At 50.2% G+C, this 27833-nt stretch overlaps 1 protein-coding gene and 1 non-coding gene across 4 annotated transcripts; both read right to left on the minus strand.

The window, feature by feature from the left end:
- Window positions 1–360: 360 nt before the first annotated feature.
- Window positions 361–27829, minus strand: FPGS (folylpolyglutamate synthase). 3 transcript variants are annotated; one of them, XM_043917145.1, is made up of 15 exons: window positions 27719–27829; window positions 11581–11709; window positions 11436–11489; window positions 11287–11351; window positions 6575–6689; window positions 6346–6426; window positions 6154–6215; window positions 5977–6079; window positions 5585–5662; window positions 5210–5357; window positions 5006–5095; window positions 3835–3985; window positions 3328–3403; window positions 2020–2086; window positions 361–1206 (listed from the first exon to the last, which is right to left on the minus strand). In XM_043917145.1, exons 1-15 carry the CDS (start codon window positions 27737–27739, stop codon window positions 797–799), a joined length of 1650 nt encoding a protein of 549 aa, XP_043773080.1. In that variant the 5' UTR covers window positions 27740–27829; the 3' UTR covers window positions 361–796. The 3 variants fall into 3 exon arrangements, with proteins under 3 accessions (XP_043773080.1, XP_043773079.1, XP_043773078.1); XM_043917144.1 differs by lacking the exon at window positions 27719–27829 and adding an exon at window positions 27399–27529; XM_043917143.1 differs by lacking the exon at window positions 27719–27829 and adding an exon at window positions 13152–13528.
- On the minus strand, window positions 22191–22297 carry LOC122704102. Its single transcript, XR_006343733.1, has one exon. It is a non-coding gene; the product is annotated as a U6 spliceosomal RNA (small nuclear RNA).
- Window positions 27830–27833: the final 4 nt, after the last annotated feature.

A 27833-nucleotide genomic window follows, 5' to 3' on the forward strand; every position in this document is an offset into this window, starting at 1 on the left:
GTGTGTTAGTTGCTTGGTCATGTCTGACTCCAAGCAACCCCATGGACTGTAGCCTACCAGGCTCCTCTGTCCATTGGATTCTCCAGGCAAGAATACTGGAGTGGGTAACCATTCCTTTCTCCAGGGCACCTTCCCAACCTAGGGATCGAACCCAGGTCTCCTGCATTGCAGGCAGATTCTTTACCATCTGAGCCACCCGGGAAGCCCATCGAATGTTTAGCCAGTGCTTTTTTAATTTTTTTTTTTTTTTTTTGGCCATACCATGCAGCATGTGGGACCTTAGTTAGCCAGGGATCGAACGAACCCACGTCCTCTGCATTGAAAATGCAGAGTCTTAAAACCACTGGACTATCAGGGAAGTCCCAGCCAATCTTTTTTTTTTTTTTTTAAAGTTCAAAGCTTTAAATCATTTCAGCCACCCTCTGCGCCCTGGGGGCCCCAAGCAGGGACCCTCTCCTTTCCCAGAAGGCCACTGGGAGGAGGAAATCTGTCAACCAGCAGCCAACAGCCGACAGGGCCCCAGGCTTGGTCAGACAGCTTACACAGTAAGCTGGGCCTGAGACAGGAAGCAGGCAACGTGGGAGTAGAGAGGGACTGGACGGTCAGGTGTGGTCCAACAGCTGGAGAGGCTCAGAGACAGAGCTCAGCATCCAGCCTCCAGCTCTCTATTTCACTGCTTAGAGCCCAAGACCCTGGGTCACTCTAGACAGAATCAGGAAGGCACAAAAGGCAAATAGTTTAGGAGTTCATGGGAGATGCAGGGCAGACGCCCCTCCGCTCCACCCCACTGCCTGGGCTACTGGGACAGGGAGGGCTCCAGCAGCTTCAGGACACCGCCCACCAGGTGTAGGCTGCCTGTGACCAGCACGTGGACGGCGGCAGCCTCTTGGAGTACCACGGCCCCGCTGTCTGCCACAGGGTGGGTGAGGAGGCCCCGTGGGGGACGGGGCGGCTGAAAGACAGGGTCCCGGCCTTGGGTGATCCACTGCAAGGCGTGGGAGATGCAGCTGAAGATGAGGGAGCTGGCACTGTGGGTGTGGGGTGGGTGAGGCGCCAGCAGCAGAGATGCAGGCCCACCCTGCTCCCGGCTGGGGGTGCTCCAGGGGTCCGGGCTGGCCTGCTCCTCATGCAGGCGACTCCAGTGCTGTTGGTGGGTGAGGCAGCGGAGCAGCACCTGGTCCAGTGTCACTGTGAAGTTCTGTTGGTCTGCGGGGCACAGGGACGGACACATCAGTGAGGCAGCCCAGGGTGGGGGAGGGGAAGCATGCCGTGAGCCCATGCTCAATGCCAGGCTCTATCCAAGCACCGACCATCCTTAGCACTGAGGAAACGGAGGCTCGGAAAGTTCGGTGACTGCCCTTTGTCACAGAGTTGTTGAGAAACAGGCCCAGGCAGTTTAGCTTCAATGTCGGGGCTTCTGCCCATGGAGCACCTCTTTCTGCCCTAACTCATTGCCTTCATCTGTGAAATGCACAAGGTCCATCGCTAGGTGGGCATTAAGTATTTCTCCAAATGCAAATTCCCAGACTATCCCCATGCCAACTGATGTGGGGCCTGGAGATCTGTATTTTTTAGATTTAAAAAAAAAAAAAAACTTTTTATATAACCCATAGTGAAAAAGAATACATTTTATAGCAGCAGCCCAGGACTCACATGTGTACACGTATACGTCTGGAAGAGAATGTCATCAGACCGTACCTACCCTTAATTTTCTGCAAGACACACTGACACTCTCTATTCTATTTAAAATGCTGGTTGAGACCCACTAAGCTGATTTCAAGAACCATCACTGGGTTGTAACCTGCATTTTGAAAACTAGTTTCCCCAACAATTCCTTCTTAGTATTGCAGTCACACACAACATTCAAAACGTACCAAAGGGTATTGCTTTATACGATAAAACAAATCTAGTTCTTACCCAAGACCTCCAGTTTAAAAGCCCCCACTGTCACCAACACAGCAATCCACCTCAGGGCCCACTGCCCCCTGCCCACCCCAGGGACTATGCCTGTCAACTCACCTGCATTGTCTGTTGATGCCATCTCTGCCAGGTTAGGGCAGAAAATGGCATAGTCAAACTGGCAGGGCTAGAAGGCCAAAGGGAGAAGCTCAGTGTCAGGGCCTGAGAGGAGGTTCCCCCACCCTGAATTCCACAGAGCACCCCCAGAGTCCACATCCATGTCCCCATCTCTAGAGATGCACCCCCCCCCCCCCGCCCCAGCTGAACTGGAGCACTGCTGCATAAACCCACCCACAGCACTTCCATGCCCCTGCCTCCCCATCTGCCTCAGCGTACCCCATATGGCCTGTGGCCTGGGCAGCACAGCCCAACACAGACAGGGAGACAGACTGGAGGGGGCATACACATTGGCTTAAGGTGACCCATCTACTGAGCACAAAGGAGCGAGGTTGTGGATATGAAGGACAGATATAGCATCCTGTCTATGAAATGGGAAACGATCCCTAGGAACCCTTTCAGCCTTGACAGCCAGGGCAGACTCAATTTCCCAGAGCACAGTGGGGCCCCTCCCTCTATGCTTAATAGTCCAGTGACCCCTTAAACCAAACTTTATTATTTTTTTAATCTTTTCAAGTTAGTGCTTTTTTCTTGGGATAAATCCCCAGAAGTGGAATTGCCAGATCATATAACATACCAGTTTTGAACTTTTTTGAGAAACCTTTCTATTATTATCCTATTATTATCCATAGCTGCTGTGAAATGATATCCCACTAACAGTTCATAGGTGTTCCCTTTTGTCCACATCCCCTCCAATGCTTACTTTCTCTTGTCTTTTTGATGACCGCCATTCTAACATGTGTGAGATAATATCTCCTTGTGGTTTTGATTTGCACTGTACTGATGATCTGGCATGTTGAGTACACTCTCATATACTTATGGGCCATCTATGTTCTATGTGTCTTCTTGGATAAACCAAAGTTTAGAAGCAGGTAGGTATCATAGTAACATCCCTGTTTTACGGTGAGGCAAACTGAGGCTCAGGGAAATGCCATCTCTTATCCAGGGTCACATGCCAGTGGCTGAAGGGAACCTGGCAAGTGAATCCAGAGCCTGCACCTCACACCACTTACCTGGTCCCGCCTATAACCCTGGTCTTGAGGGTGACCACGGAGGAGAATGCGGGCAGTGACCTGTGACTTGACTTCCCTGCGCCCAATGCTTTGGTAATACAATTCAGGAGGGGAATGAGCAATCAGGGCCATTCTCCAGCTGAGGAAACAAGTTCAGGGATGAAGGCACCGCTGCTGGGGGTCAAAGCCAGCACTCGAGCTAGCCTGCCTGCTGCCCATACCCCAGCCAGTCCCTCACCTGCAGCAGCTTCAGCAGGGCCGCGGAATCCCGGTCCCCAGTGGAGTTGAAGAGCAAGACGCGCACCTCGGACCCGCTGGGAGAGGGAGGAGTTAGAGGTGAGGGAGGTCAGAGCGGCGGGGCCTCCCACCCCTTCTCTGCGGGCCCTGCCCCATCCTTCCTCCAGAAACTTCCTCTCCTCCCCTGCTGTCCCCGTCCGACCCTGTCCCCGAGTCCCACCCCATCCTTCCCCGAGGTCCAGCCCCTCCCCACTGGCCCAGTCTCGCCCCCGCCCACACTCCCTCCCTCAAGGTCCCGCCCGCTCTGCTGACCAAGCCCCGCCCCACCCCTCCTCAAGGCCACGCCCCATCCTTCCCCGAGGTCCCACCCCTCCCCACTGACCCAGCCTCAATCCCTCCTACGCTCCACCCCTCCTCAAGGTCCCACCCCTCTCCGCCGACCAAGCCCCGCCCCATCCTTCCCCGAGGTCCCGCCCCCGCCCCAGCCCCGCCTCTGCCCGCCGCTCACCTGTCCGGCCTCTGGCATCGGTGCAGCGCCTGGCGGAACCAGCGCACGCAGGCCTGCATGCTGCTGGTGGTGTGAGCGCCGTCCAGGTACCAGGTAAGGGGCCCGCGCCGCAGCAACTGCGTCCGACCTGGCCACTCCGTGTGCCAAAGCCCTGGGTTGGGGAGCAAGGCAGTCCTCCAGGCGCAGCCCCGAGGCAACCCTCCCGTATCCTCCCACTGTGGTCCTCAACTAACTGCCTGCCCGCACGCAGAGCCCTCCTTGCTAGCCACTCTGATCAGCCCAGAAGCCTCTGGCTGGGCCCTAGTCGCTGGGATCAGCTCTTTGGCTGCCTTATCTGGTGGACTCTTCCAGGTGGCTCTGAGAGGGGGGCTGCTGTCATATGTTAGTCCTAAGATGCAGGCAGAGAACCCTGACTCAGAGAGAGTTGGTCACAGAGCGAGTGAGTCCTGGGCTTATGTGCTCAGTCCCTTCAGTCACGTCAGACGCTTTGCGACCCCGGGACTTGTAGCCCGCCAGGCTCCTCTGTCCATGGGATTTCCCAGGCAAAAATACTGGAGTGGGTTGCCGTTTCATTCTCCAAGGGGATCTTCCCGACCCAGGAATTAAACCCGTGTGTGCCACGTCTCCTGCATTGCAGGCAAATTCTGCACTGCTGACCCCCAGGGAAGCCCTGAGTCCTGGGGCTGGGATGTAACCCACCTGGTTCCAGGACTGTCTCACGGCCCTGACACAGGGCCTGGCACACAGTGGGCACCCTGGAACCATCCGCTGAAGGGGTTTAACAGCCACGAGGACCTACTATGTGCTGAAAGTTTGGGGGGAAGCAAGAAGTCTGAAGAGTATCACGGTCCTCAAGACCCTCATGGTCTCCTGATGATGACAAGCATGACAGGGCTGGCAGCTGCCACAGGCTGGTTGGGCACTTTATCCCATATCTGGCAGGCTCCGGACTCAGTCCTTTAGTGACGGCACCTCTCAGTGGATCCTATCATCATCTCACTTGGCAGATGGGAAAACGGGTTCAGAGAGACTTCATGGACTCAAAGTGCGGGAAACTTACTGCCTTCAGCAGAGTCCTTTCTCTTAAGGCACCATTGGTCCCACCTCTCTAATAGGAGACCAGAAGAAAACACCTGAAGGGGGCCTGGCTGGGCAGGAAGGTCCAACTCACCCTGCTGCATGTGGGGTGTGGGCTGGAACACAGGTGCCAGGGGCAGCTGCCCTGGGAGGCTGGGCCTAGATGCCTTCAGCTCCCCGGCATCTGGCAGGGGAGGGAAAGGAGAGGGAGGGCTTCAGTGGACTCGGTCCTCACCTCTAAGGGCCCTCAGAGGCGGGTCCACCTGTCCCCTGCCCATCCACTGACCTGCCCACTTACCCTGGTAACCTTTCTGCTGCAGCCAGCAGCGGGCCAGCTGCAAGGCCAGGGCAGCATTGGACCGCTGGTGCTCTCCCTCCAGGCCCAGGGTCAGCGGTGGCCCCCCTTCCTCCAGGGCTTGTAGTGGTGGGCACAGGTAGAGGGGACACTGCAGGGGAGACGGGCAGCAGCTGCTCAGGGGATGGCCCTCCCTGATGCCATCAGCCCTTCCATCTACCAGAACCCACCAACCAGAACCCACCAAACCCTGTTCCTAGAACCGAGATGCACCCCAGCTGGACGAGCACAGATGAGCAAACCGAGGCAAATCCCAGAGGATAAAGTGCCTCCCCAGTCAGTCCTCCTCCGCCCCCACGGCAGTTCCTTCAGACTCACTGAGATCTGCTGAGCCCTGTCCCTTAGCACTGCCAGCGGCTCGTCAGGCTGGGGCACGGTGAAGGCAGGGACGCCACTCTGTGGAGGACACGGTGAGTGAGCCAGGGGCTACCCAGGGTGCTCCACTGCCCGTCTCTGGCCCCCACATCCCTCGTTCTGGGCAGCCCATTCAGCCTTCCCCCATTGGACCTTTGGGAACCCCTCGATGGGGAGACTGAGGCCAGAGATGGGGCTCAACTTATTCCAGTCCCACACAGAGCTCCCTTGAGAACCCAGACCCCACTGATTCCAAGACCTAATTCTGAGTCAAGATACAAATAAGCACCCCTCCCCTTCCCTGAATCTTGAGGGCCAGGGTCAGGCCATCCATGTACCTCCCCTCCCCAGGTCACCTTAAAAATGCCCCCTTTCTGCCATGCGATCTTCTCCATCGTGTCCCCGAGAAGGCCAGTGTGGTCGATGCCAAGAGAGGTGATCCCACACACCACAGGCTTCCTGCGGGAAACGAAAGGGCCAGGATGACCCTGGGCTCCTGGCCACCATCCCTCTCCCCAAGCCATCGTCCTCACCTGATGATGTTGGTGCAGTCGTAAGCCCCACCGATGCCTACTTCCACCACTGCCAGGTCCACCTGCAGAAGATCAGAGGGCATGGCAGGAGGCACAGGGGCTCCCAGACGCTGCACGCGAGCCCTTAGCCTGCCGAGATTCCCCTTCCCAACGTCTGGAGCACAGGGTTTTTGGGGAGGTGGCCACACACACCTTCTCTTGGAGGAAGACGTGGAAGGCCATGAGCGTGAGGAAGCGGAAGTAGCCGGGCATGGAGACACAGCTGCTGTCGTCCTATGGACAGGATTACGTCAGAGCTCGGGGCCATTGCAGCCTCTGTGCTGGGGGAGATGGTGTCCTGGGATGCGCAGCACCCTCTGGGTCTACTCACCCACTTGGGGTCCCCTACCCTGCCCACCCACCAGCCCTCTGGCACAGGCACCTTGGTCTCCTCCAGCCGGTGGTAGAGGCGCCAGAAGTGCTTGGTGAAGAGTTCGGAGCTTATGGGCTGCCCATTGATGCGGATCCGCTCACGCACCTGCACCAGGTGGGGAGAGCTGCCGAAAGACCCAGGGTCATCAGGAAACTCCCTTCCCAAGACCCCCAGGCTGCCCCCTACACCCGCCCCATAGTCAGATCCATCTTTTGGAAAAACAAATCAGGCTGTATCACTGTCCTGCTGAAAACCCTTCTTGCTCCTCATCTCGGCCTCCTAGGCCCCAGCGGCGCTGGTTCCCCTGGCCTCTGCGCCTCACCTCTCCTGCAGCCCTTCTTAGGTCCCTGTGCCCCAGCCCCTCTGGACTATTGTTTAGCTCCTCCAGCCCTGCTTCCTTCCCCCTGCCCACATACTTTCTATCTCCAGGTCTACCTGTGTACCTGCCCACTACACAGATCTCAAGTAAGACCACTCCTCCAGCAGAGAGAAAGGATCCTCCCACCAGGCTGGTCAGGCATGCTCTCTGGGCTCCTATAGCACGCCCCCATCCGCACCCCCAACCCCAGCCCATACCTATCAGCTACTCTGCCAACATCTGCCCCCATAATGTCTGTCTGTCTTCCTGCCCTTGAGGACAAGGCCTCATCAGCTGTGTTCAAGTTGCAGCCCCAGACTGGCCCATGATGCCACATGAGCCCAAGTTGAAGGCTGGGTTTTTAACCCCTCAAATTATTTTAGATGAGAGATTTGGGGCTTTTATTTGAATCCTCAAAGATCCTCTCATATTATGAATCCTCTCCATTTCTCTATTTTGAACAAAGAACTGTGGAGGGAAAACACACTGATCTGAAAGGACCTCAGTCAGCTGGTTTCAGTTGTTTACAGAAGTCACTTGATAAAACTGGTAAAATAAAAGGAGGCACACATCTTGAATGCCCTGAGCTTAGGGACTGAAACCTGAGCGATTAACTGGCATGTTAATTCCACTGCTTTGCCAGCGATGGGCTTAAGAAAGGCACATATAGCTTCAGGGAAGAGGGACCCCTATCTATCCGTACCGGCTCACTGCAATCCTGTGGTGTGATTTTAGATGCTTGAATGTGGCCAAGACGGGGCGCTGCCGAGCGGGCAAAGCAGTGGATGAGGCTGGCACAGTGATAGGGTTCCCTTCTGCTGCCTACTAGGGAGACCTCGACAGGGGCATCATACCCTATGCTTACTGTCTAAGCCTTTCTAGCCAGGCTTTCTGCTCCTTATGGCAAAGATACCCTAACTGATAAATATTTCTATGTGATTTAAAAACTGTGTAAGGAATTTAAGTTAATAAAAAAAGATATCTGAGGGGGCTTTCTTAATGGTCCAGTGGTTAAGAATCTGCCTTGCAATGCAAGGGACACTGGTTTGATCCCTGGTCTGGGAAGATCCCACATGCTGCAGAGCAACCAAGCCCATGCAACATAACTACTGAGCCTGACTGTGGAAACTACTGAAGCCCGTGTGCTCTGAAGCCTGTACTCCACAAGGAAAGCAACTGCAATGAGAAGACCCCACTCTACAACGAAGCATAGCCCCTGCTTGCCACAACTAGAGAAAGCCCACACAGCAGTGATGAAGACCCACCACAGCCAATAAATAATAAATAAATCTTAAAAAAAAAAAAAAAGGAAACCCTCAGAAGAAATGGAGTAGCCATCATAGTCAACAAGAGAGTCTGAAATGCAGTGCTTGGATGCAATCTCAAAAATGACAGAATGATCTCTGTTTGTTTCCAAGGCAAACCATTCAGTATCACAGTAATCCAAGTCTAAGTCCCAACCAGTAACACTGAAGAAGCTGAAGCTGAACGGTTCTATGAATACCTACAAGACCTTTCAGAACTAACACCCAAAAAAGATGTCCTTTTCATTATAGAGGACTGGAATGCAAAAGTAGGAAGTCAAGAAACACCTGGAGTAACAGGCAAATTTGACCTTGGAGGACAGAATGAAGCAGGGCAAAGGCTAATAGAGTTTTGCCAAGAGAACACACTGGTCATAGCAAACACCCTCTTCCAACAACACAAGAGAAGACTCTACACATGGACATCATCAGATGGCCAACACCGAAATCAGATCAATTATATTCTTTGCAGCCAAAGATGGAGAAGCTCTATACAGTCATCAAAAACAAGACTGGGAGCTGACTGTGGCTCAGATCATGAATTCCTTATTGCCAAATTCAGATTTAAATTGAAGAAAGTGGGGAAAACCACTAGACCATCAGGTATGACCTAAATCAAATCCCTTATAATTATACAGTGGAAGTGAGAAATAGATTTAAGGTATTAGATCTGATAGACAGAGTGCCTGATGAACTATGGGCGGAGGTTCATGACATTGTACAGGAGACAGGGATCAAGACCATCCCCAAGAAAAAGAAATGCAAAAAGGCAAAATGGCCGTCTGAGGAGGACTTACAAATAACTGTGAAAAGAAGAGAAGCGAAAAGCAAAGGAGAAAAGGAAAGATATACCCACTTGAATGCAGAGTTCCAAAGAATAGCAAGGAGAGATAAGAAAGCCTTCCTCAGTGATCAGTGCAAAGAAATAGATGAAAACAACAGAATGGGAAAGACTAGAGATCTCTTCAAGAAAATTAGAGATACCAAGGGAATATTTCATGCAAAGATGGGCACAATAAGGACAGAAATGGTATGGACCTGACAGAAGCAGAAGATATTAAGGTGGCAAGAATACACAGAAGAACTGTACAAAAAAGATCTTCACAACCCAGATAATCATGATGGTGTGATCACTCACCTAGAGTCAAACATCCTGGAATATGAAGTCAAGTGGGCCTTAGGAAGCATCACTACGAACAAAGCTAGTGGAGGTGATGGAATTCCAGTTGAGCTATTTCAAATCCTAAAAGATGATACTGTGAAAATGCTGCACTCAATATATCAGCAAATTTGGAAAACTCAGCAGTGGCCACAGGACTGGAAAAGGTCAGTTTTCATTCCAATCCCCAAGAAAGGAAACATCAAAGAATGCTCACACTACTGCACAATTGTACTCATTTCACATGCTAGTAAAGTAATGCTCAAAATTCTCCAAGCCAGGCTTCAGCAATATATGAACCATGAACTTCCAGATGTTCAAGCTGGTTTTAGAAAAGGCAGGGGAACCAGAGATCAAATTGCCAACATCCGCTGGATCATCGAAAAAGTAAGAGAGTTCCAGAAAAACATCTATTTCTGCTTTACTGACTATGCCAAAGCCTTTGACTGTGTGGATCACAATAAACTGTGGAAAATTCTGAAAGAGATGGGAATACCAGACCACCTGATCTGCCTCTTGAGAATCCTGTATGCAGGTCAGGAAGCAACAGTTAGAACTGGACATGGAACAACAGACTGGCTCCAAATAGGAAAAGGAGTACGTCAAGGCTGTATATTGTCACCCTGCTTATATGTAGAGTACATCATGAGAAATGCTGGGCTGGAGGAAGCACAAGCTGGAATCAAGATTGCTGGAAGAAATATCAATAACCTCAGATATGCGGATGACACCACCCTTATGGCAGAAAGTGAAAAAGAACTAAAGAACCTCTTGATGAAAGTGAAAGAGGAGAGTGAAAAAGTTGGCCTAAAACTCAACATTCAGGAAACTAAGATCATGGCATCTGGTCCCATCACTTCATGGCAAACAGATAGGGAAACAGTGGCTGACTTTATTTTTCTGGGCTCCAAAATCACTGCAGATGGCAATTGCAGCCATGAAATTAAAAGATGCTTACTCCTTGGAAGGAAAGTTATGACCAACCTAGACAGCATATTAAAAAGCAGAGACATTCCTTTGCCAACAAAGGTCCATCTAGTCAAGGCTATGGTTTTTCCAGCAGTCATGTATGGATGTGAAAGATGGACTATAAAGAAAGCTGAGCGCCGAAGAATTGATGCTTTTGAACTGTGGTGTTGGAGAAGACTCTTGAGAGTCCCTTGGACTGCAAGGAGATCCAACCAGTCCATCCTAAAGGAAATCAGTCCTGAATATTCATTGGAAGGACTGATGTTGAAGCTGAAACTCCAATCCTTTGGCCACCTGATATGTGAAGAGCTGACTCACTGGAAAAGACCCCGATGCTGGGAAAGATTGAGGACAGGAGAAGGGGATGACAGAGGATGAGATGGTTGGATGGCATCACCGACTCAATGGACATGAGTTTGGGTAGGCTCTGGGAGTTGGTGATGGACAGGGAGGCCTGGTGTGCTGCAGTTCATGGGGTCACAAAGAGTCAGACACAACTGAGCGACTGAACTGAACTGAACTGAAAAAAAAGACATCTGAGGGACGCCCCTGGCAGTCCAGTGGTTAAGTCTCCGTGCTTCCACTGCAGGGGGCACGGATTTGATCCCTGGTTAGGGAACTAAGATCCCTCATACCGCATGATGTGGCCAAAAAAGAACTAAAAAGATATCTGACTTTTCCAGCTGTGTATTTTGTTTATCCATTCAAGTTGCTGCTCCCCTCCTCAAGTTCTTTGCATTATAAAAATTAGAGATTGCCATAAACTTGGGTTAATACACTAAATGCTAACTGAATGTATGTTGAATGAATAAACACTGGGCAGAGAGACATGCAGCTGAGTTCCTGTGGGGGACCCTGACCCTGAGGTGCAGATTGGATCCAGAGACCCCCAGACAGCTAGGAGACACCACATCCCTCTGTATCTCAGTACCTAAAGAACCCCGTCTTCAGGCCGTAGCTTCGGAGGATACGTTCAGTGAAGGCACACGTGGAGCCCTGCAAATAAAAGGTCTTGTCTGGGCAGGTCCCAAACCCCCACCCCAGCCCGCGGATGCCCTACCCCTGGGTCCTGTGATTCACCTTCCCCTTGGTCCCAGTGATGTGGATGATGTTCAGTTGGTCCAAGTCCTCCACCTAGGACAGACAGACAAGGTCCCTGCCTCAGCCACAGGAGGCACAGACAGAAGTGGGGGGTGGAGGTGGTTACAGGCCCTCCCCACCTTACCTGCAGCCCACTCCGTGCCAAGTACAGCTTCATGGCTTCCAGCTGTGTCTGGGGGTCACCCCGCTCACGCTTCACCATCTCCAAGTAGTTAGCATTGGTCTGCAGTGTGTTGAGTGTGCGCACAGCATCCTGGCAGTGAGCCCCAGGTAGCAAGTTAAGGCGCATTAGGGGCCCATGGGGACAGGGGCACACAGCATGCCAGGGGCTAGGCATGCCAGCCCCTGGTGCCCCAGCCCAGAGGTTAGGCACCACTGAGAAAGAAGTGGCATTTTCCTAGCTCTGGCAGAAATGGGAGCCTGGGGCAGTTCAGCTTCACCTAGGGAGTGCCAGGCAAAACAGGTAAACTGACTAACAGGACTAGGCTTCACTCTCAGGTCTTTGCCCTAATTCCCTCCATGCATGTGTGGGTGTGTGCGTATATGCCCAGTCATGCTCAGTCATGTCCAGCTGTTTGCAACCCCATGGAGTGTAGCCCACCAGGTTCCTCTGTCCAAGGGATTTCCCAGGCAAGAATACTGAAGTGGGTTGTCATTTCCTTCTTCAGGGGATCTTCCTGAGCCAGGGATTGAACCCATGTCCCCTGCGTCTCCTGCACTGGCAGGTAGATCCTTGACCACTGAGCCACTGGGAAAGCCCAATTCCTTCCATAGTTCACACTATATCACTATATCTGGCCCTCCTAAAGTAGGGCCAGAACCACAGAAGGCTAGGATCTTAGAACTGAAGGAATTAGAACTAGGAATTCCAGGAGGCTTCCATGCCTAACCCTGAGGATTGGGATTCCACATTCCGACCCAGAGAAGAGTGGCCTGAAGCAACCAGTTGAGAGAGAGGAGTCTCAGAGGGAGGAAGGGTGTGCCAGGGTCGCCCAGACAAGAAGGCAGGTAGGTATAGCCTCAGGACAGTTCACACTGGGTGGTGGAAGTGGGAGTGATATTTATAATCCTTCAGGGCCTCAATGGCTGGTTGCAGGCCCTACTCGTCAAACTGGTGCCGCTTGCCTGGCCAGCATCCTGTGCTGGTCTCTGGCAATTGGCCTTTGGCACAGAACCAGGAGGAAGTTTTTGTTTTCCATGTTCTTTCACCACCACCCCTGCTCCTGAGTTCTGCCTGCTCCCCAATTCTAAGCACTTGGATCTCCTTCTTCCTGAATCCTGGAGACTCCAACCCACATCAAGACTCCTGGATCTCTCAAGTCTGAACTCCCAAGTCTGAACTCCCTAATCCCTCTACTCTCCCCCACCCCCAACTGCTGCTTCGGAGTCCGGAGACACTGTAATAACTCCAGAATCTCAGCTGAGCCGTTGGTCCTACCACCGGGCATCCCCTTCGTCTCTTCCAACCGCGGTTCACTTCAACCTCAGAATTCCCAAATCCGGTAGAGCCGGGCCCAACTTCCTGGTGCCTGTCCCCACCTCCAGACTCCAGAAGGTCCCCGCCCGCCCCGCCCCTCGACCCCTGCGAGTCCCAGGCTTCTGGCCACCCTCTCAGCTTGGCGCAGACCAGATGCTAAGTGACCTCAGGCTGGCTCACGAGTCATTGCGCGACCTCCCGCCGGCGGGCAAAGATACCTGATACTCCATGCCTGGCTCCTGCAGCACAGGCCACGCGCTCAACCCTCGCTGCGCTGCGACCCCGGTTGTTGCACCACGCGGAGAAACCGCTGCCAGGAAGAGAGCGTGGCAGCGTGCCCGAGACATAGCAGAGAGGCAGGCAGCTGCACTCTAGGCCCGGACCGAAAAAAAAAAAAAACTAAGCTCCTGGGCCCGCCCCCGACACGCCTCCTCTCCTCGCCAATCAGCGCTGCCCATCGAGCCCACTGCGACCAATAAGAGCCTGCGCGACGCCATCGTTGTGAGGGGCTGGCCCCAGCGCGGGCCGGAGAGTTCGTTCATGTTTGTGAGGGGCACGGTCCCGCGGGAGTCCTCTGCCTTAGGAAAATACGCACTCTTTTCGTCGTCTTCTCCAGGATCTGGCCTCACTCCCCTCACCCACCCCAAATAGCCAGTCCCAGTCAGCAGCCCTGCTCCAGGCCAGAACCAGCTGAGAGCCGGGACCAGTTCAGTTCAGTTCAGTCGCTCAGTCTTGCGACCCCATGGACTGCAGCGTGCCAGGTCCCCCTGGTCCCTCACCAACTCCCGGAGTTTACTGAAATTCATGTCCATTGAGTCGGTGATGCCATCCAACCATCTCATCCTCTGTCATCCCCTTCTCCTCCTGACCTTAATCTTTCCCAGCATCGGGGTCTTTTCCAATGAGTCAGCTCTTCACATATCAGGTGGCCAAAGGATTGAAGTTTCAGCTTCAACATCAGTCCTTCCAATGAATATTCAGGACTGATTTCCTTTAGGATGGACTGGTTGGATCTCCTTGCAGTCCAAGGGACTCTCAAGAGTCTTCTCCAACACCACAGTTCAAAAGCATCAATTCTTCGGCGCTCAGCTTTCTTTATAGCCCAACTCTCACATCCATATATGACTACTGGAAAAACCATAGCTTTGACTAGATGGACCTTTGTTGGCAAAGGAATGTCTCTGCTTTTTAATATGCTATCTAGGTTGGTCATAACTTTCCTTCCAATGAGTAAGCGTCTTTTAATTTCATGGCTGCAGTCACCATCTGCAGTGATTTTGGAGCCCACAAGAATAAAGTCAGCCACTGTTTCCTGTACAATGTCATAAACCTCTGTCCATAGTTCATCAGGCACTCTGTCTATTAGATCTAGTCCCTTAAATCTATTTCTCACTTCCACTGTATAATCATAAGGGATTTGATTTAGGTCATACCTGAATGGTCTAGTGGTTTTCCCCACTTTCTTCAATTTAAGTCTGAATTTGGCAATAAGGAGTTCATGATCTGAGCCACAGTCAGCTCCCAGTCTTCTTTTTGCTGACTATATGGAGCTTCTCCATCTTTGGCTGCAAAGAATATAATTGATCTGATTTCGGTGTTGGCCATCTGGTGATGTCCATGTGTAGAGTCTTCTCTTGTGTTGTTGGAAGAGGGTGTTTGCTGTGACCAGTGTGTTCTCTTGGCAAAACTCTATTAGCCTTTGCCCTGCTTCATTCTGTCCTCCAAGGTCAAATTTGCCTGTTACTCCAGGTGTTTCTTGACTTCCTACTTTTGCATTCCAGTCCCCTATAATGAAAAGGACATCTTTTTCAGGTGTTAGTTCTAATGGGGTCACAAAGAGTCAGATACGACTGAGCAACTGAACTGAACTGAACTGAACTGTTTCCACTGTTTCCCCATCTATTTGCCATGAAGTGATGGGACCAGATGCCATGATTTTAGTTTTCTGAATGTTGAGCTTTAAACCAAATGTTCCACTCTCCTCTTTCACTTTCATCAAGAGGCTCTTTATTCTTCACTTTCTGCCATAAGGGTGGTGTCATCTGCATAACCAATCTGACCAACCTGATCACATGGCCCACAGCCCTGTCTAACTCAATGAAACTATGAGCCATGCCGTTTAGGGCCACCCAAGATGGATGAGTCATGGTGGAGAGTTCTGACAAAATGTGGTCCACTGGAGAAGGGTATGGCAAACCAATTCAGTGTTCTTGCCTTGAGAACCCCATGAACAGTATGAAAAGGCGAAAAGATAGGACAATGAAAGATGAACTTCCCAGGTCTGTAGGTGCCTAATTTGCCACTTGAGATCAGTAGAGAAATAACTCCAGAAAGAATGAAGAGATGAAGCCAAAGCAAAAACAACACCCAGTTGTGGATGTGCTTGGTGATAGAAGCAAAGTCCTATGCTGTAAAGAGCAATATTGTATAGGAACCTGGAATGTTTAGTTCAGTTCAATCGTTCAGTCATGTCCGACTCTTTGCGACCCCATGAACTGCAGCACGCCATGCCTCCCTGTCCATCACCAACTCCCAGAGTCCACCCAAACCCATGTCCATTGAGTCGGTGATGCCATCCAACCATCTCATCTTCTGTCATCCCCTTCTCCTCCTGCACCCACTCCTTCCCAGCATCAGGGTCTTCTCAAATGAGTCAGCTCATCACATCAGGTGGCCAAAGGATTGGAGTTTCAGCTTCAACATCAGTCCTTCCAATGAACACCCAGGACTGATCTCCTTTAGGATGGACTGGTTGGATCTCCTTGCAGTCCAAGGGACTCTCAAGAGTATTCTCCAACACTACAGTTCAAAAGCATCAATTCTTTGGTGCTCAGCTTTCTTTATAGTCCAACTTTCACATCCATACATGACCACTGGAAAAAACCATAGCCTTGACTAAACGGACCTTTGTTGACGAAGTAATGTCTCTGCTTTTTAATATGCTGTCTAGGTTGGTCATAACTTTCCTTCCAAGGAGTAAGCATCTTTTAATTTCATGGCTGCAATCGCCATCTGTAGTGATTTTGGAGCCCAGAAAAATAAAGTCAGCCACTGTTTCCACTGTTCCCCCATCTGTTTGCCATGAAGTGATGGGACCGGATGCCATGATCTTAGTTTTCTGAATGTTGAGCTTTAAGCCAACTTTTTCACTCTCCTCTTTCACTTTCATCAAGAGGCTCTTTAGTTATTGTTTGCTTTCTGCCATAAGGGTGGTGTCATCTGCATATCTGAGATTATTGATATTGATATCACAGCAATCTTGATTCCAACTTGTGCTTCATCCAGCCCAGCATTTCTCATGGTGTACTCTGCATATAAGTTAAGTAAGCAGGGTGACAACATACAGCCTTGACGTACTCCTTTCCCAATTTGGAACCAGTCTGTTGTTCCATGTCCAGTTCTAACTGTTGCTTGGAATGTTAGGTCCATGAATCAAGGCAAACTGGAAGTGGTCAAACAGGAGATGGCAGGAGTGAACATTGACATTTTAGGAATCAGCGAGCCAGGATACAATGATAAAACTGGTGGACACCTCAGGGAGGTCACTGAATCATAGCTCCCAAAACATCCCGACCCAACCCAGGGACTACAAACTGCAGGGATTCGGCCTCTGCTGTCATGAATCTGACAGCTCGACTGCGGTGTAACAGACCAAAAACCAGGCACCTAGAGCTACTGGGTCCCCTAACCATTCCTGGGCAGCCTGGGAAGGCTTCCTGGAAAAGGCAACATCCTGACCTCATGAGCTGTGGAGATTGAGTGCAGTTAGTGAGCCCCAGGGTGACAGGATGCCAGATCCAGCAGGATCTTGTGGCCTTAGAAGAAACTAAATTGCATTTAGATTTGGATTACAATAAAATGCTTCTAAGAAAGGATGACAAGATCAGATTTGCATCTCAGAAGATGTGCTGTTTAGAGAGAGCTGCCCTCAGAGAGGACAGTAATCTGTCCCACCTGTGGGTGGAGGATCCAGGCTTGTCCTGGAGTTTTCAGAACTTTTTCTGTCTATGACTTAATTTTTTTAATTAACAGTTTTGCTCTTTATTTAAAAATATTTTTGGTTTACTTTTCTTAATCTTTTTTTACTTTATTTTTTGGCCCCCCATTAGATCCATGACCACAGATTGAACCTGGGCCCCGTTCATTGGTATATGACCTTCCTGTATATGACCTTCTTGGTCCCAACTGCTAGCATAGAAAAAAAGTAGTATGGAGATTTCCTTTCTACAGTTGAGACCTAGAAAGGTGTATGTGTTTGGGTGGGGGTGGGGAGTTGCTGCAAGAAGCTTCTAGAGAAGTTTTCTCGGATAAAAGGCAGTCCCTTAACAATTTTGGGCTTCCCTGGTGGTTCAGAGGTTAAAGCGTCTGCCTGCAATGCGGGAGACCTGGGTTCGATCCCTGGGTCGGGAAGATCCCCTGGAGAAGGAACTGGCAACCCACTCCAGTATTCTTGCCTGGAGAATCCCATGGACGGAGAAGCCTGGTGGGCTACCGTCCACGGGGTTGCAAAGAGTCAGACAGGACTGAGCGACTTCACTTTCACTTTCACTTTTAACAACTGATGGGATTTCAGTATCAGCAGTCTCTCCCTCTTTCCTGCAGACACTGGGTCTAAATATTTACCAGAGATTGTTTGATTTTGAAATAAACACATGTGTTGGGAAGATTCTGTCATTGGCTGGACTTCTGCTGTTCATATCACTGCTGGGTGCCCCCACCCCTGCCCCACGGGAGATGGACAGGTCGTTGTCTTGCTTAGTTTTCTTCTTTTTAAAAAATAATTGAAACTTTCTTTAGATATTATAATTTAATAACTGCATAAAATTTATCATAAAATGGCATTAAATGGTTTTTTTTAATTTTGCTTAACCCTCTCTCTCCCCCCACCTTTGGTAATTCTTATTGACAGCCAAGGAGATCAAACCAGTCAATCCTAAAATAAATCAATCCTGAATATCCATAGGAAGGACTGATGCTGAACCTAAAGCTCCAACAATCTGGCCACTTGATGTGAAGAGCCGAGTCATTGGAAAAAACCTCATGCTGGGAAAGACAGAAGGCAAGAAGAGCAGGGGGCAGCAGAGAATGAGGTAGTTAGATAGCATCACTGACTCAGTGGACGTGAATCTGAACAAACTCTGGGAGACAGTGGAGGACAGAGGTGCCTGGCATGCTACCATCCATGGAGTTGCAAAGAGTTGGACATGACTTAGCAACTGAACAACAAGAACATTGACGACCAAGTGTGTGTCCCACAGTGTGTGTCTGCTCATGAAATCACAGACACAACTAGGGCCTTGGGCTTCTTTATTTTTGGTTTTTCTGGGCCATGTAGCCCAGCTTGCGGGATCTCAGTCCCCCCACCAGGGATTGAATCCAGGCCACAGTGAAAGCCCCGAATCCTAACCACTAGACTACCAGAGAACTCCCTATAGAACCTTGCTGATGCAAATGACAATACTTTCTGCATCTTAACATTCATACTCAACAATAAGCCTATAGGGATCCATAGACTTCCCTGCTGGTCTAGTGGTTAAGCCGTACTTTCATTGCAGGGGGTATGGGTTCAATCCCCGGTCAGGGAACTAAGCTCCTGCATGCTCCAGGGTCAAAAAAGAGAATAAAACCAACCCCCTCAAAAAAAAAATCCTAAAAAATAAGGAGGGATCCCTTTAAGACCATTACTTAGCAAACAGTTAAGTAGAACCTTTCTGGTCCAGGCACTGTTTTAGAATCCATTCTACATAGTTACTCATTTAATCATTAAAACCCTGTGAAATAGGTACCAGTATTATATGCTGTTTCACAAGTGAGGAAACCGAGGCCCAGAGAAATAAAGGCACATGCCCAAGTCACAACGTCAAAATTTGAGCTCTGGCCCCAGAGTCCTTATTCCTAGCCTCTATACCTTCCTCCTGCCCCCTCCCCACTGGAGGTGAGGGCACTGCTAGCTTAGAAACAGTGGCTATACCATAATGCGTTCCCTACTTGCCTGCAGTGCTCTGCCACAGAGGATAGCATCTACATCAGGGGCTTAAATTTCTGAGGGTGAGATTGCATGGGATGAGGAACAGTTGGGTCCAAGGGTATTTGCATTCCTTCCCCCCAACACTGGAAACATTGCAGCCCATCAGTTGTGTGTGCAGAGAGAGCACCCCTATTCCAGAATGTCCCCCAGATGGCTGGGTGTAGAGTACCCTGTCATTCTTACTGTGTATTTCTCTGTCTGCAGTGAAATTGAGCTTCTTTCCCGGCTTGTATTTCAGTAAACTGCTAAAACTTTAGTACTTTGGTCACTTTGCGAAGAGTTGACTCATTGGAAAAGATCTTGCTTCTGGGAAAGACTGAGGGCAGGAGGTGATGGGGACGGCAGAGGATGAGATGATTAGATAGCATCACCGACTCAATGGACCTGAATTTGAGCAAACTCCGGAAGATAACGGAGGACAGAGGAGCCTGGCATGCTACAGTCCATGGGATCACAAGGAGTCAGACGTGACTTAGCGACTGAACAACAAAAACAGGAAGCCGTGGCAAAGTCACCCAGTGGCCTTTCCTCCATGGTCTATAAGGACCACTTTTTTTTGGCAGATCCCAGCAATCAAAGCACCATCTCCTAACCACTGGACCATCAGGGAATTCCTTCCAAGGACAATTTTTATAGCCAATGACACCTGGAAATTTAAGAGGGGAAGGAATGCGATAGATTTATCTTCTTTGTCATATTCAAACTGTTCCTTACTTTTTATTTTGTTTTTAAATTCTCACTTTTTTTTTTTTTGGATGGATAATACATCATATCATTTAAATAGTGAGAGATATGAAAAGGTACACTGGGAAAAGCTTCCCTCCCACCCCAGGTCCTAGCAACCCAATTCCCCCATCCAAAAGCAAAGTTATGCTTCTTGTGATTTTTCTAGAGACATTTTATGCAATTACAAGGAAATACAAATATATATTGATTTCTTGTTTATACTCAAGTATTCTTTCCTGGAGAATTCCATGGGCAGAGAAGCCTAGTGGGCTACAATCCATGGGGTCACCAAGAGTCGGGCATGACTTGAGCAACTAACACACACACTTCTTTACACTCAAAGATAGCAGCAGACTATACACACGAGTCTGCATTGAACTTTCTCCATATAACTTTATATCCTAGACCTTATTCTGGACCATGTTGCCACATAAGAGAGGCCGTATTGGCTAATTTGCCTTTTCAAAGCTGCATAGTACTCCTTGGTGTGGAAGTACTCTCATGTATTTGGCCAGTCTCTTACTGATGGATGTTTAGGTTTTCAATATTTGGCCATCACAAGCAATGCTACGGTGGGTAACATTATTCCTTCCATGTGTGAGCACATCTGATGGATAAATTCCAGGAAGTGCAATGGATGGATCAAAGGTGATGTGCATTTGACACTTTCATACAGATTGCCACGTTGTCCTCCATAGGGACAGGGCCAGTTTCCACCCCTGTGGCCCTGAGGGGCATGAGCCAGCTATTTCCTCACCAACACACACCCTTAGCCAACTCTGATCTTGCCAATCCCATAGGGGGAAACATGTATTCTCAGGGTAGCTATCTTTTGCATTTATTTTATTATGAAGGAGGGTGAGCATTTTTTATCTTTAAAAGTCATGGGCTTCCCTAGTGCTCAGTGGTAGAGAATCTGCCTGCCAATGCAGGAGACATGGGTTCAATCCCTGGTCCAGGAAGATCTCAAATGCTGCAAAGCAACTAAGCCCATGGACCACAACGATTGAGCCTGTGCTCTAGAGCCCGGGAGCCACAACTCCTGAAGTGCCCAAGCCTAGAGCCTGTGCTCCGCAACAAAAGAAGTCACCGCAATGAGAAGCCTGTGCACCGCAACTGGAGAGTAGGCCCTGCTCTGCACAGCCAGAGAAAAGCCTGCTTATCAGCGAAGACCCAACATAGCCAAAATAAAAATAATTAATTTTTTTAAAAAGGTCATTTGTATTTCTTTAGCATTCCCCTCACCTCCTTTGCATTATGGCTTTTTTTTAAAAAAAAATTTATTTGGCTATACCAGGTCTTAGGTGAAGCTGCACCAGGTCGTAGCTGAAGCTTCAATACTTTGGCCACCTGATGCAAAGAGCTGACTCATTGGAAAAGACCCTAATGCTGGGAAAGATTGAGGGCAGGAGGAGAAGGGCGTGACAGAGGATGAGATGGTTGGCTGGCATCACTGACTCAATGGACGCGAATCTGAGCAAACTCCAGGAGACAGTGAAGGACAGGGAGGCCTGGCGTGCTGCAGTCCATGTGATCACAAAGAGTCTGACGCAACTGAAAACCAACAAGGTCTTAGTTGTGGCATGTGGGATCTAGTTCCCTGACCAGGGATCAAACCAGGGCCCCCTGCCCTGGGAGCATGGAGTCTTAACCGCTGGACCACCAGGGAAATTACTTTTTATTTGAAAAGCCACAGATACTTGTACAAGAAAGTAGCGAAAGTATAAAGGAGAAAATCAAAAGCACTTTCATAGTGCACCTGGAGAACCACTGTTGGCCTTTTGGCGATACGGTGAAGGGGTTCTCATTCTCCATAAAGAACAATAGAAACAAATCCGTTGTGTGGAGAGCAAAGAAAACAAGGACTCAAGGAAACTGGCAAGCAGGCCAGTGTCCACCCATGGGAGGCAGGCCTGCAGGCATGCACGGAGGGTAATGAGGGGACAGGGGGTCCTGCTTCAACCTCCCACTCTCCCAAAGGGAAAGGGTGGATCCATCCATGCATTCATGCATTCATTTGGTGAAAAATTGTCTCTGCCAGACCTGGGCTCCGTGCTGGGGACACTGGCTTGTGGGGACAGATGACAAGGCTCTGCTTTTGGAGCACCCTGCCCAGGGAGCAAGAGAAGAGTGAAGAATGAAACTTGCAAAGAACAAAGATTTGCGATCTCTGTTTAAAGCCTGTAGGGACGGGAGGCTGGGGACCAGAGAGGGAGAGAGACAGCTTGGGGCCACACAGCAGGTCAGCAAAGGCATCATGCTGGGCTTTCTACACTCAGATCTGCCTGAGTTACTGCTCTCTCCTGCCTCATCAGGACAGGAGACAGTAACAGCAGGCAGACTTCGGGACTTGGTCTTGGCCAAGCTCATGTTCACAACTTTTACCTCTGCCTGAAACACATTTCCCCTAAACTTTTCCTCTTTGCTCTTTTGGGTGGGTTCCTTTAGCATTTATCCCTGGGATTGGCATTATAGTCTCTTTTTATTTATTTATTTATTTATTTTTTTTATGGAACACTTCACAAATTTGCATGTCATCCTTGCGCAGGGGCCATGCTAATCTTCTCTGTATCGTTCCAATTTTAGTATATGTGCTGCCGAAGCGAGCACTGCAATCTCTTTTTAAACCTCACAAGAATGATATGAATGAAAGATTATCCCCATTTGACAGGTGGCAAAATGGAGGCTCACAGAGGGTAAGCAACTCATTCAGAGTGAGATAGTGTGTGGTGGAGCTAAGACACAAAGCCAGATTTGCTGGCTCTAAAACCTGCCCCAGCTCGCCACCACTGGTCCGGTTAATCTCTGCTGTCGATGCACCGTGTGACCTTGGGCAATTTGCTTCCTATTTCTGATTCTGTCTTGACTTGCAGTCTTCTCCTTAATTGGACAAGGCTGAAATGAGTTCTGTCCCATCTCATAATTTCTAGGGGAGGGTGGGTCTTGATGACGCCAAGAGTCTTCAAAGGCATTCCAGAGAGCCAGGACTAGAGGGGTTCCGCTGCCCGTTCCCCACCCCCACCCAGGGTTCTGTGAAGACCAGAGGAGGTTCAAGCTCTATGGCAGATTTATGCAGAAGATTAGCATTCAGAAGGGAGGGTACATTTCCGATGGCCACATCCAGATTCAGACCCTCTGATACATAAGGACTCCCCCCACCTTTGAATGTCAGCTTATGTCCAGGGACCTACATGAAAACTCTTTGCTGTCGCTGGGTGAGAAGAAACTTGCCTTAAACAGAATTCCATATCCTCAGTGGGGATAGCCTCTTCTTATCCTCACCCCAACTCTGGCTACAGAGGTGTGAATGGATTTAGTGTATGAGGAGGGCAGTGGACCTTAAAAATGGGCCTCCCTCTGACCCTGCAGTTCCACTGCTTCTAAGGTTGACCCCGAGGGAACCAACAACTGGAACTGTGCTCAGGGCCCCACGTGCTGTTTATCAGCCTCCATCTCGGGTGGCAGGTGACACGGTTGATGACCTGATGACGTCCTTCTTCCTGAAACCCTTTGTTCTCGGCTTCCCGGACACCTCCCCTCCCCGTCCTCCTCCTTCCTGGCTGGGTGAGCCCTACTGGCCCTCTGTTCTCCCCTCCGACCTCCTCCCGTTGGTGGCCAGAGGCTCATGCCTCTCTCCCCGAGGTGGTCCCTGCTGTCCCGGGTCTGTGACCATGTTTGACTTTCAAATGTCCCTCTTCACTGGCTACTGACATGAGCGCCTGGTGACCTCTCAGCGTCTGAAGGCATCTCAGCTGCTCCCCAGGGCTTTTCAGTTTGGAGAACAGCTCCACCCAGGGGGGCTCAAGTCTAAAGCTAGGCTTCCCTGGTGACTTAGGGGTAAAGAATCTGCCTGCCAATGCTGGAGGCACGGTTTGATCCCTAAGCCAGGAAGATCCCACGTGCCGTGGAGCAACTACTGAACCCATGCCCTAGAGCCTGGGAGCTGCAACTACTGAGCCCACGTGTCACAACTACTGACGCCCCCACGCCCTAGAGCCCGTGCTCTGCAACAGGAGAACCCGCCGCAAGAGAGGCCCATGCACCGCAACTAGTGAGCAGCCCCTGTTTTCACTGCAACTGGAGAAATGCAACGAAGACCCAGCACAACCATAAATAAATACAATTATAAAAATAAATAAATAAATAAAGCTAGGCCTCACTGCCATCCCTCCAGGCCCAGGCCACTACTGCTGGTCTAACCTATTGCCTCCTTGCTGTTGTTCCTCTTGACCCCTACAACCACAATTGTTTCCCTTTTTTTTTTTGTCTTTTTTTGGCCATGTCACGTGACATGGAGGATCTTAGTTCCGCAACCAAGGATCAAACCCACACCCCCTGCATTGGAAGTGTGGGATCTTAACCACTGGACCACCAAGGAAATCCCTGTTCTTCATCATTTTTGAAAAAACCAGATCTCCTCTCTCCTGATTCAAATCTCCCCATGGATTCTCACTGCACTTAGGATGAAGTCCAAATGTTGGATCTTATCATTGCCCCCAGCCCTGCTGTTCTCCTCTGATTCTCAAACACACCATTTTTGTGTTTGTGAAAGTCCACACCTACTGAGCACTTAGCGTGAATGGTATTCATTTAATCCTCACAGCAGCTTAAGGAGTACTGTGATTATCCTCCTTATGAAGATGGGAAACTGAGGCAGAGGGGTTGCTCAGCCAGCCCAAGGTCATACAGAGTGAGCGCAGGACAGAGCCTCAGGGCCTTTGCACTGGGATTCCCTCGGTCCGGAATGTTCTTCTCCCTAAAGTTCACGTGACAAACTCATGATCATTTCAGATCTCTGATCAAATGTCCCCTTGTCACATTCTTGCCATCTACCCTTTTGTACCTTTTAGATTGTAAACCATGTGACTGTATCAGCATTTCAAAATAAATGTTTTCTAACAGAGCATTGTAAATTTTAATATAAGAAGCTTGTTAAGGGAACAAACCTTTTGATGACTCAGTATGGACACTGGGATCCTATTGTTCAAATAATTACAATTTAGAAACCAGCCTGGGCATTTTTCTCCAAAAAGGTAACTATGATCAGCTCTGAGAGGTAAGGCTAGAAGTGACTTCTTTTATAAGTATATATATATATATTTTTTTTCCTTTTAAAAAAATTTTATTTACAGGTGACTGTTACCTTCATTTTGCTTGTATGTATTTTATAGTTTTTCCCCTGGTAACATGCCTAAGTGGGAAAAAGAATGAATGATTCCTTCCATGTTAGGTGACCAGCACCTCAGAGCTCTACTGTTTCTTTGTTTTTTGAGATTTTTTGATGTGGCCATTTTTAAAGTCTTTATTGAATTTGTTACAATATTGCTTCTGTTTTATATTTTGGGTTTTTTTGGCTGAGGGGCACCTGGGATCTTAGTTCCCCTACCAGGGATCAAACCCTCACCCCTGCATTGGAAGGCGAAGTGTTAACCACTGGACTGCCAAGGAAATCCCTCAGAGCTCTTCGTGATCAACATTCCTGGTCAGCAGCTGGGGACACTGAGGCCCAGCAAGGGGCCAGAACTGACCTGGAAGCAGGTGTGGCTCCCAGATGCTCCTGGGAAGTTTCTGGGGTCCCCACTCATAGCCAAGAAGGCCTTTTGAAGGGCCCCAGGTGTGTGGTATGGAGCCTTGAGGCGAGACGTGCCACTGGAAGGCTGGCTTCAGTTCTGCCACCTCCTGGAAGGGCCTGAGGGCTCTCTGAACTGGCCGATCCTTTCTTTGCTCAAATCTGAGAGCAGATTGCCAATTTTCAGAAGGGAAAAAAAAAGTGTGGAACATGTTTTCTCAGTTTGTTATCACACTCTGTAACTGATGGTCCTTGGCACCTTCTCCCTGGAGATAAGATGTACAGAGCCTCCTCCTTGCCTGGTGCTGTACTGAGCCCATTTTACAGGTGAGGAAACAGGACAAGAGGCAAGGAATCACCTGGGAATGTCACCAACTAACAAGTTGGTTCAAGGATTCAGCTCAGTTCCAGCTCCTTTTGATTCCAAATTTAGCCCCTCTGATCAAGCTAGGGAAACCCTAGCTAATTTTTTTTGTTTTTTTGGTAACATGGGTTTTCTTAAATAACAATACAAGTTCTTCCTAGACATCAGCATTGTGCAAGGACTATACACACATCTGTCTTGTTTGATCCTCACACCCACCCAGTGAGGGAAGGTCTGACCTGGGACCCATTTCTCAGGGAAGACAACAAAGGCCTAACAGGGGAAGTGGTGTAGTCATTCACAGGGGTCTGCAATACCAGGCCTCCCAGTGGACATGAGTTTGAGCAAACTCTGGGAGATAGTGAAGGACAGGGAAGCTTGGCATCCTGCAGTTCGTGGGGTTGACAAAAAGTCAGGCACAACTTAGTGACTGAACAACAACCACAGTGCACCCCAGACATCCCTGGACCCTGCCCAAGCTGCCCTGTGCCCTTGGGGGTGCCTGGTCATCTGGTCAACTAACTGGGCTCTGGCCTTGAGCTGGCTCTCAGTTCAGAGGGAGATGAGAAGCCCTGCAAAATGCCAATACTCCCCAGCCCAGGAGGCCGCCCCTGGTGAGGGGACCACACTGTGTATCAGGTCACCTCACCTCTCTGGGATCCTGGCCTCTAGAGCCAGGGGGTCTGGCTGACCTTGAAGAAGCCATAACTCCTAACCCCTGGCTTCTGGGGCTGCTCCTCTGTTACTGGGCGGAATGTCCTCTCTGTCGTGGGTCGGGGGGAAGCGGCCAGCCTGGTGTGCAGCCCCAGGGGACACTGGCTGAGCCACAACAGCCGTGCGATCCTCACAGGGCCTCGCCCAGCCATCCCAAGAGGGAGGGAGGCAGTCTTGTGGTGCCCATTCTACAGAGAAGGAAACTGAGGCTCAAAGAGGCTAAGCAACTTGTCTAGTGTCTACAGACTCTCATAGTCCAGCCTGGGGTTCCCACCCCCAGCTCTAGCTGGTCCCCTCCAAGGATGATTCTGTCGCTTCTGAGCTGGCGGTCTCCTTGCCCCCTGAAGCCCTGTTTCCTCATCTGTAAAGTGGGGGTCGCAGTCCTGCCAGCCTCAGAGGTCTGGAGGTGAGTGGGAAGGGGGGTGCTGGGCCCAGAGCACAGAGCAAGGTCTCCACACATGAATGAAGTTAGAAACCTTCCACAGGCCAAGTCCTTACATGCTCCTGCCCGCACCTTCCAGATCTTTAAAATGCAGACAATAATGGTCTCAGATCATCAAGCACAGACAACAGCGGGCACAGGGCCCAGCAGGCAGAAAGCACTTTGATCAGTAGTGCCATTGTCATTATCATTATTAAAATAGAGCTGGCCGCTCTTTCTCATAGGTCGGTCAGACAAAACCCAGTCTGTAAATGGGGCCTGGCACACAGGAAGATCCTCAAGGCCGCCTCGGCCACCTCCCACGCCTGCTGTCCAGTCCTCCTTCAGAGCTTCCCATCTCCACACCGGGTGGAGGCTTCTGTGGAGCCTCCAGTTGGTGAAAAGGGAGCTGTGAGGCCCATGGGGTTGGGGGGCCCTGGACCACCCCAGGCCTTCAGAACAAGGTGGGCTCCTCCAACAGCTCACCTCCCCAAGATGACAAGGCTTTTTCCTTGGATCTTCATTTCAAATTATGAGGTTATGATCATCACTAATTGGATCCCTGAGGTCTATCTACACTCATTGTACAAAAGGTAGCCTTAGAGAAGAAGGCTGCCTGTCCAAGGTCACTGTGTTCTCCTACCTGGAAGGAGGCAGTTTTAGCAGAGAGAGGACACCCCGTTAGGCCTGGCTCCTCCATGGCTGCTTCCCACCAGAGCTTCTCAGCCACTAGCCAGGAAGTAGCCAGGGACCTGGCACCTCTCATCCCTGGGCTTCCCGCTCCCCGACCGGATGGGGCATGGAGTGACTCACGGGTGTGGGTACCTCTGCCAAGCCTGCCCTGGTCTGGGCCACAGAGGGGAGGGGGAGCTGGAGGGATTCCCAAGACCTGGCCTTCTCCCACCCTGGCCTTGGGGGAGCGTGCCTGGGGCGGGTGGGCAGGGCGCTGGGAGAAGGTCTCACCTGATAGGCTTCTGCTTTCATCCTGGGATCAGCCCAGGGATCTCGGCCTCCCTGCTGGATTTCCGAGCACAGGACTAAGTCAGAATCTTCTGTGAGTTAAAAAACAACCCGGTGG

This window comes from Cervus elaphus, chromosome 11 (assembly GCF_910594005.1).
Source record: "Cervus elaphus chromosome 11, mCerEla1.1, whole genome shotgun sequence".
In the NCBI taxonomy this organism is placed as follows: Eukaryota; Metazoa; Chordata; class Mammalia; order Artiodactyla; family Cervidae; genus Cervus; species Cervus elaphus.